This window comes from Micromesistius poutassou, assembly GCF_964030765.1.
Source record: "Micromesistius poutassou genome assembly, chromosome: 3".
Taxonomy (NCBI): Eukaryota; Metazoa; Chordata; class Actinopteri; order Gadiformes; family Gadidae; genus Micromesistius; species Micromesistius poutassou.
This window is the reverse complement of record NC_140273.1, coordinates 3,966,228-3,976,447: the sequence shown is the minus strand read 5'-3', so window position 1 is coordinate 3,976,447 and position 10,220 is coordinate 3,966,228. Positions and strand designations below refer to the sequence as shown.

Below are 10,220 nucleotides of genomic sequence, written 5' to 3'. Positions count from 1 at the left end.
AATGTATGTTATTATATTTCTATTAATATGTTTTTACCTATTTGTTTGATGTAATACATGTAAGAAGAATAGGTAAGGTAATTAATCCAGTTGGTACAGACCCAGTGAGGGAGAGCGCAGGGCGCCAAGAGGTACCGGCGAGGGAAAGGGAAAAAAACGTGACTGTCTCCAGACGTCCGGACTCAATAATTCGGATGAAAGTTTTCGGTCCATAATTAGGGATGTATAGATTTAGTTCATATTGGTTAAAATCATCGTTTAACGTGTAAGGGAAAATGGGATTATATTCTATCTACGCCCGTTGTTCTGTTAACGTCTTTGGTAAAAAGAAAAACAAAAAAACTACCCAGCTAGAGTTTATCGTTTGTATAAATCAGCAATCAGAATCACTGCAAACAGACAGAATCGAATACTACAATTACTGTTACTATTTGCCCTTTCCTGTACTTATAATAATCTAATTCAAAACCCACTTGTAACTACTTAGCCGTCAAGCTACAAGGTCACTGCAGGTGTCACTGTTGCTTCACCTTTTTCATTGTTATTTTAACCAACTTTTCTAATAAACATACTACGGCACTACAGTGTAGTTTAGAAGGGAGGAAATATAGGCATTTAGGTTGTCTCATGGTCCACACTACCAAGAATAACTGAAATCCAATCAGTTTCATTGTTGCATATTGCAAATTGTATAAAATGCAGGCTATAAAATAGATAGAAACAACTTTTATACTGTGGTACATTTTTTTTTATTGACAACCACATTTGTTGAGAAAAGTAGGACAGACAGACAATAATTATCAAATAAATTATGTTCAAATACCAGGCTGGCTGTATCAATAAGCAAATAAAAATTACAATATCAACCTAAGGCATGTATATTGCAGTTCAACGCTGTGCTCTCTCTCACTCAAGACGACAAAAGACAAGCCAGCAGCATCCATAGCTGTGGCCAACAGACTTCATAGACTTAAATACTATAACCCTGACATTTCTGTGTCCTTCAGTGATCATCAAGTCCTCTCACTTTGCTGGTGCGAACAGCAGACAAACACACACAAAGCGTTGCCACGCGTATTTAGTTTTCTCGTCCCCGTCATTTTTCAAGTAAGACTATAAGCAAGAGTCACAGTTCCCGTGCGTGTACTATTAAGGCAGTGCTGTAATCGGGCTCAGGTTGAACTGGCGGTGGCCCGGGGTCTGGAGGGGCGGCAGCGGGGCCAGGAACGAGGTAGGAAGGCTGAACGTCGCGGAGGACGGCTCAAAGTTCTGGACGGTGAACTCGCTGGTGAAGAAGGAGGCCGACTCCAGCCCGCACGGCGTGGCGGGCTCTGGCGTGGCCACGTGGACCGGGGCGGAGGACAGGACCTCGGACTCGAACTGCAGCAGCTGGCCCATGAAGCTGAAGTTGGGCGAGACGAGGGCCCGACACTGTTTGATGACGTCGAAGGCCTCGTCCAGCTGCAGCCGCTGGGTCCTCATGATGTAGGCCATGCAGATGGTGGGTGAGCGGGAGATGCCCGCCTCACAGTGAACCAGGACCTTCCCGCCCGATTGCTTCACGCGATCTGGAACGACAACAAAAGGACAAAGGGTGGACACGTTAATAAAAAGATGCAAAACCAGATTACATTTTTTTTTTCATCATTGATGTTCCAGGATCTGTGGTTTCACTATCAGCCTTATGAAGAGATAACCTCAATCAACTGATAACAAAAACGCTTGCGATGACGCTACGGAAACTACTGCGTCGGATGACGATGATGCATCACAACATTGAATGTATTTTCGTCCATGCGACTGACATTTATAGCGGAGGACAGAAGTGTGGTAAATATATCACGGACTGCATGTACTGAATGAGTGTGAGATTATAATTTTACCCCGTTAGGTAAAACCGTTGACAGAGAGCTACCCAACCAAAGAGGCTCTCACACAAGATATCAAATTACACATAAACGATTCAAATATATAAATTCTTCCATTTCAGTTGGACACGGGTCCATGTACAATTATTCCATTCACGTCTCATGTCCTATATAGAAACGGGCATGAAGAGGAAGTAATAGGATCTGGCTTGTTGGTAAACACACACACTGTGCTCCACTCCTTGGGGGCTGGGATGAGTCACCACAGCTGTACATGAGACCACTCTCCTGCCACGCCTCAGCGGGGGGTGCTGCTGGGTACACTGTGTTACAGCGGTGTGTGTGTGTGTGTGTGTGTGTGTGTGTGTGTGTGTGTGTGTGTGTGTGTGTGTGTGTGTGTGTGTGTGTGTGTGTGTGTGTGTGTGTGTGTGTGTGTGTGTGTGTGTGTGTAAAACGTTCGCACATGCTGTCCGTATATACACCACCTGCCTGCCTACACCTATCACGATGCTCTGCTTACACCATCACCGCTTGTGCCTACACAATTCCTCTCTGTCCGTGTCCCTTTTTTTTTTCACGCTTTTATTTTCCTGCTGGGCTCCTGTTCATGCGCCCACTTTACAGACATAATGTGTTTGTCCTAAATCTCCAAAATGTACAAAATGTTCCTCCTACCCTACACGCCAGCTCTCAAACCCAATACCAAAATCTAACATCCAGCAAGACACCAGACGCACATTAAAACGTGTCTGGGATATCTAAATGCAGAGGTTCATTCGAGATGCACTAACACAATAGGAATACCCATTAATTGATGATGGGGGTTCTAAACGACCCCACATGGTCAGTTCATTATGTGTGACTGCTGAACAAGGGAACCTACAACCTCTAAGTGGCCTGCAGGGCTGGGGCTGATTATAATATGCAGCAATGGCTTCTGACAGCAGAGGAGGAAAACACAGCACATGAATGAATCATGACAATGGTGTCTGGAGAGGAGAGGAGGGGAGGGGAGGGGGCAGTGAGGGCAGGAGAGAATGATGAAGGTCGTGGGTGACCTAACAACCTTCCTTGAAACGAGGGAACCTCATTGGTTGGAGATGCTTATTGTCAGTAAGTCAATGTCGTTACTCCTCTTTGTGGCTGGACGTCAGAACCCCCACCCCACGGCACTCACACAGCCACTCACTCATAACAGCTCACGCATTACACACACGCATACATAACTGCTGTAAGAGTTTCCTGATTAGAGATTGATTTTCCATCAGTTCAGCGGCGCTGGGCTCTGGCATGGATTTGGTCTAATCACGATTAACAGCTTTCAGAGGCCCTTCCTGTGCGATGGCTAAACCTGCTGCGGGAACCTATTGAATGCCTTATGTAATAATGTGGGCTGACACGAAGGTGCCCTGCATGTAGGTGGGCTATACAAACAGTAGCAATAATAGCAGCCCACCCGATGGAGGTCAGTCCAACACTCCCGTGGGCAAGCACCGTCTACCGCTACAAAGGTCTATAAATAGCCACAAGAGCATTGTGTATATATATATATATATATATTTGTTCCAACATTACCCAACACCTCACTTCTCTCTCTCTTTCGCTATCTCTCAATCTCGACGAAAAGCCCTTGCCTTTGTGTGTGTGTGTGTGTGTGTGTGTGTGTGTGTGTGTGTGTGTGTGTGTGTGTGTGTGTGTGTGTGTGTGTGTGTGTGAGTGATTCTCTACCTCAAATCTGTGTACGAATGCATGGGGTTGCCGGAACAGCCACCCCGTTTCCTTGGAAGTCATTCCGGCATATCTTGTAAACAACAGTGTGTGTGTTTGTGTCTTGTGTGTTGGATTAGCCCACCATTACTAACTACTCATTAGGTTTGTCACACTGGCAGGCCACGCCCAAACAGAGTAAAGCCACAGAGATTAGGGGAGGCGTGGGAGGCGATGACGGCATCGTTTTATTTTTTTAAACCTAAGAAGATGTGTCGTTGTTGGGGGGTGGGGGTCGGTGAGCAGGTGAGGGAAGGGGGGGAAGCCTTCCCCCTGAAGAGAACCAGATTGCTGGGTCGAGAGGCGGAAGGATGGAGGGCGGGGGGGGGGACAGGCTAGACTGATTAATGCCGACTCTGTGTGTGTGTCCTCTGTCTCCACTTTGGAACACGCCGTTTTCAGATGGTGTAGGTGTTTACAAAGGACACACACACACACACACACACACACACACACACACACACACACACACACACACACACACACACACACACACACACACACACACACACACACACACACACACACACACACACACACACACACACACACACACACACACCCTTGTCCAAGTGTCTCCGTTTGCTTGCACCGTTGTATAACACTGCTCAGTAAGTCCGTGTAAAGCTGTTGATCCTCTGTGCACTTTTAATTGGCAGGGTTCTTACGTGGCTTCTTACGTGGCTCAGTGGGGTGACTCACACACAGAGCATGGCCTACTTCCCCCAAAAGGTGTTGCTCGACCAAAACGAGGACTTGGTAGTACTGGTTCAGGACCAAACTCGCTCCCGAATGTGATGTGTGAGCGTTGAGTGTGTCCCCCCAAGCCACTCCACTCACCGATAAATTCGATGGCCTCCTGGAAGTGGGAGCTGATGTCAGCCATGTGATTGTCTTCCACGGGGATCCACTTGTAGTCAAAGTGTTCCTTGGTGGGCTGTAGCTCCCGGCGGGACACGTTGAGCAAGGCCGTAATGCGGAGGTCGCTGAGATAGTCCTGCCTGGATGCGTGGTAGGCACTGCCGAGGTAGAGGAAAGGCAGGATCTCCACGGGTTTACCCTGAGAATGAGACGGGGGGGAGGGGGGGGGGAGAGAGACGGGTGAGTCTGACGGTTCCATGGTGAAATAGACGCCGCAAATGCTAATTCTCTGACCTCCCTTCAGATAGTCAAAGTACCCACCCTTCCCCCCATCACAACAACCAACACACCTGACTGCATGTTATGGCCGATTCTAGTCTAAACTATTTGGCCGTGAAGGGAGGAGAGAGGTCAGAGCAGAGGGTTATCTGCATAGCATTGGATCTTATCTGCCCAGATAAGAGAAACCTCTCTTTTATTTTCTAAACAGAGAAAATGATGGTTGATAGTTCAGTAATTTAGTCAAATCGGCCACGTATGGGTGGGAAATTTGTAAAAGAAAACAGAGGGAGGCCTACAACCAGATTATAATGAATGATTAGATGTTATTATATATAGGCTACAATATGTCAATGGTGTCGTGGTGGTAGCCTCAATGTCTTCGAAGTGGTGATTAGAAAAAGATAACAAACAAATGTAAAAAATAAAATAAAAAGATAAAAGCAATCCGTTGCCGCAATCCGGTGTCATACCTGATCGTAGTCTGGTTTGTGGAACGAAAGAGGCTCACAGCGCCTGAGGGGTCGTTTCTCGGGTTCAGTGTCACTCTGGACGACGGTTTTCACCTCATTGCAAAGTTCTGGATGATTAGACTGGAAGTTCTCGTATCCTCCTGTATAAGGGGAAAACACGGTGATTAATCTCAGTGAATCAGTTGATAGTTGCATAGGTGTATGCCTGTTAGTCTTTATAATCCCTCCGCTTTCACACATGGAATTGGGACACCATTTAAGACACGGTGGATTGTTTGAAATTACGCATATCAATGCGTAATTAATCGTGCTGGGCGTCGACCCTTAATTCGTTTAGGCCAATATCCTGAGGTCTGAGGAGGTGACAGACGGAAATAATTGTCCTGAGCAGGGGGTTTGATTGGGATGTATAATTAAGTTCACCTTTCCTTTCCGAGTCATTGTGAACCACACATTGGTGCATTCAGATAAGCTTCTACCACTCTTCTGACTCAGCCCTTACGCACACCATATCGCCCTGTAGTCCCACCCGTGTATGCGTGCTCTGACGTTTATGGATAAAAATAACAATGTGTCAATTGAACATTTGTGTAATATATAAAATTGTAATCAATGCTGTGTATGTGTGTGTATGCCTTGTTAATATTTGATTGAAAAACAATTAGAGAAAAAATTATAATAACAATCTCACATCCACATTGGGTATGGATTTGATTGTGTTGGGTACTTGCTTCGTCTAAATATAGAGCATATAGTATTTATTTAACAAAAAAAATGCCAGTATGTGGAAGAGAAGTGTCTAATTTGGGTATAGGCCTAGGCGGATATAATTTACATTTGATTGACATTTTTAGGTTAAAGCCCAAAGGTGTGTGTACCAAACCCAAAATAAATATTACGCCTGGAACTTCAAGTATTTGTTTTTGTTCTTCACCAAGTAGGAACATAATATAACATTGACCCTAAAGGGTTCTTACCTTTCAGGAAACATATGTTTGCTCCACTGGCTAGATGTGAAAGGGTATTAAGGACGATCTGTGCAATGCTGTCCTTCTTCAGTTTTTGCCAATGAGGTGTCCGCTCATCCAGAGCTATGACCGCCGATATGCTCCCCTCCCGGAGCCGTAGAAGAGCCCTCTCATCGGGGATGACAAACTGAACGGGCGCCAGCCCTCCCCTACACCTCCGGACGACCACCGAATTCAAGTTGACGTTCAAAGAACCTTTGATGTTAGAGTTCGTGAATTCAAAGTAAGGTCGGCAGTCCACGACGAGAAAGCTTCCAGATTCCTTCCTTAGGATCTTCTTCAGACGCCGGCAGTCTATGCTTGAGACTTTCATGTTGACCGTTGAGTGGTTGTTGTTTTGTTATTATTGCCTGAAGAATTAACTGAGAGTCTTAACCGAGCGGTGCGGCCGAGCTGTGTGTGAGCCCTGCGTCCTGTCTGCTTCTACATTTCCTCTGAGGGGATTCCGTCCGAGGAGTTTTAAGTGAATGGGACCTCCGGAGCGTGACGTCACGAACCATATACGGACACCGGTGAGAAACGACAGCCCAAGCGCGCCGACCCACACTGGTGTTGCTGCGTTGTGTGCTGACTCCTCCCTCCCTCGTCTCGGTAAATAGTTAATGTTTGAATCAACTGTTACTCATATGCCGCTATCGTTTCGCCTTCATAACCGTTTTCGTTTTACGTTTCCTTCTTCGGTAAAATGATGATTATAGTATCGGGAAGCAAATTGAATCAGTCCCTTCAAATAGACCACCGTGCAAACGTGTGCAAATGACCACAACAACATTAGCTCTCAGTCCCATGCAGAGCAACCACATTCTACCGGTGGACGGCTGGGCCTAATCTCTCAAATGAACCAATCGGCTTAAATGTCACACTGCAATCCCACACATTTCAAATACACAGATCAATACGAATCTACCCACCAGAAACTTGCACACATGCTTTGGGCATGTGTGCATGGATGCATCTGTTCATGTTAATATGACTTGTTGTTTGAAGAGTGTGAAGGTGTCAATATTGCACTCTTATCTTTGCACCGGCAAGCGTTTGACTAACAAGTTCAACAGGTATGCAAAAAAAAGGGAGGACTAAAGAAGGAAGGAAAGATATGGTAAATAGCAGTGATAAGAACATTATGTTCAAAGGAATAAGATAGAGCAAGAGAGAGCACTAGAGAGAGAGCGTGGAGGGGATGGAGAGGGATAGAGAGGAGGAATGAGATGGAGAGATAGAGACACACAGATGACAGGAAGGGTAAACAACAGACGGCCATCTCCACACATACCGCATGCAAGTGTGTGTGTGTGTATTTGTACATATATGTGTGGGTAGGTGTATCTCTGGATATATGGCTAGACAGACAGGTAGGTAGGTAGGTAGATAGACAGGAGAGCGGTCTCATGTACAGCTGTGTGTGCTATTTGGAGTACAGTGTGTGAAAAAGGGGAAGGGTATGTGCGTGTGTGTGTGTGTGTGTGTGTGTTGGTTTACCAACAAACAAGATACAATACATTTCTATTCATGTGGATAAGAGGACCTTATGAATGTGTCTGTCTCTATATATGAATGTGTCTGTCTCTATAGAGGACCGTATCAATGTGTCTGTCTCTACATATTAGTGTCTGTCTCTATATATGGATGTGTCTGTCTCTATACATGAATGTGTCTGTCTCTATAGAGGACCGTATCAATGTGTCTGTCTCTACATATTAGTGTCTGTCTCTATATATGGATGTGTCTGTCTCTATAGAGGACCGTATCAATGTGTCTGTCTCTACATATTAGTGTCTGTCTCTATATATGGATGTGTCTGTCTCTATAGAGGACCGTATCAATGTGTCTGTCTCTACATATTAGTGTCTGTCTCTATATATGGATGTGTCTGTCTCTATACATGAATGTGTCTGTCTCTTTATATGAATGTGTCTGTCTCTTTATATGAATGTATCTGTCTCTATACATGAATGTGTCTGTCTCTTTATATGAATGTGTCTGTCTCTTTATATGAATGTATCTGTCTCTATACATGAATGTGTCTGTCTCTTTATATGAATGTGTCTGTCTCTTTATATGAATGTGTCTGTCTCTTTATATGAATGTATCTGTCTCTATACATGAATGTGTGTGTCTCTACAGAGGACCTTATGAATGAAGATATGAGGGAGTGTTTTTTCTCTGCTCCTTTTAATCATATTGTTGTATTGTTTAATCATAAGTATGGATGAAGGCATACATACATACATACATACATACATACATACATACATACATACATACATACAAACGTACGTATACTGTTGGTAACTGGTAATGGTAACTGTAAGGTAAACAACGTGGGGGGGCTGTCTTTAAACAGGTAAAGGAAGTGCAGATGAATGGACCGGGGCTGGGGATTATAGACACAGAAGGCAGCATGCCATATGGGCTAGTCTAATCTGGAGCTGTGACATTATTCTGGCTGTATGGGAGCCCCCCCCCTCCTTCCCAGCCCCAACAACACTGGAGCAACCACAGTCAGTCAGTCAGTCTCTCTCTCTCTCTCTCTCTCTCTCTCTCTCTCTCTCTCTCTCTCTCTCTCTCTCTCTCTCTGCTAAAGTCATTTGGTTATCAGGTATCCACATATCATGGTGGTATATGTAATTAATGGGTTGCAAGATTCACTTCCGTTCCAGTAAAACGTCTTATGAAGCATAATATTCAGTGTAGGAATCAAAACAGTGCTATGCCATACCATCGTAACTGGGGGGATTTCAAATCAGTTCAGTAAACAAGCCACGTAACTAATATTCAGGATCCGCCTGTCCGCAGAAGAAATCCCCCTTTCACCACAATTTATAAAAAGAACAGAAACAATGAGTCGTCCCCGCCTGAACACCTCCCTCCCCCTCACTCCCCTCCATCACTCCCCCCCACTCCCCTCCGTCACTCCCCGTCTCTCCCCCTCACTCCCCCTCCATTTCTCCACATCCCTCCCCCTCACTCCCCTCCCTCTCTCCCCATCTCTCCCCCTCCCTCCCCGTCTCTCCCCCTCTCTCCCCGTCTCTCCCCCTCACTCCCCCCTGTCTCTCCCCATCTCTCCCCCTCACTCCCCCTCCGTCCCTCCCAATCTTTCCCACTCCATCCCTGTTTCTTCCCCTCCCTCCCTTTCGCTCCTTGTCTCTCCCCCTCCCTCCCTGTCTCTCCCCCTCCCTCCCCCTCTATCTTTCCCCCTCCCTCCCCCTCCCTCCCTGTCTCTCCCCCTCCCTCCCCCTCTATCTCTCCACATCTCTCCCCCTCCCTCCCTGTCTCTCCCCCTCCCTCCCCCTCTATCTCTCCACATCTCTCCCCCTCCCTCCCCGCCTCTCTCGCTCACTGTAGCACTGCCAAACAGGTGCTTCCTGGTCTGCTGACAGAGATGACAAGATGCCCACAGCGTAACGCTGGTTCCTTAGAATAGTGTGAGAAAGCAAACTACTTCTCTTCTTCTTCACCGCTCACCGTGGTTGACCCCTGAGGGAGATACGATGATTATCGCCTTACCTTCGGAAACTGTTTGGAAGAGTGATTTGTTTCTAGGTAAAGACTCACTAGGTAAAGACATTACTGAGTCACGCTCGTTTCCGTGGCAGAGAAACGCTGACAATGGTTAACACTGCGCACCGGCAAAAAGGGGAATTTGAACTCAAATGTATTAGCTGCTAAGGACAAGGACATACAGATTGGTTTTTGAGGTTGTAACATTTTTATTTTAATATGTAGCCCTGTTATATCTAGTGTAATATTTTACTAAGCTATAAACTCAGCCCATGTATTATTGGAATATTGGAATCTGGGACTTAGGTTAGCCTCTCCAAAAAGTGGATATTCAAACCGACACTTTAAACAGTTATGATATTATCGGAGGCATTGCAACTGTCTGTAGCCTAAGTATTAAAAAATTCTCTGATTTATTTGAACAGGCGAACCATTATGACACA

The 10,220-nt window shown here is 45.7% G+C and overlaps 1 protein-coding gene across 1 annotated transcript; it reads right to left on the bottom strand.

Moving 5' to 3' along the window:
* Positions 1 to 799: 799 nt before the first annotated feature.
* dusp5 (dual specificity phosphatase 5) lies at positions 800 to 6,674 on the bottom strand. The gene is made up of 4 exons (XM_084465944.1): positions 6,226 to 6,674; positions 5,249 to 5,388; positions 4,476 to 4,695; positions 800 to 1,568 (listed from the first exon to the last, which is right to left on the bottom strand). Exons 1-4 carry the CDS (start codon positions 6,587 to 6,589, stop codon positions 1,150 to 1,152), a joined length of 1,143 nt encoding a protein of 380 aa, XP_084322070.1. The 5' UTR covers positions 6,590 to 6,674; the 3' UTR covers positions 800 to 1,149.
* Positions 6,675 to 10,220: the final 3,546 nt, after the last annotated feature.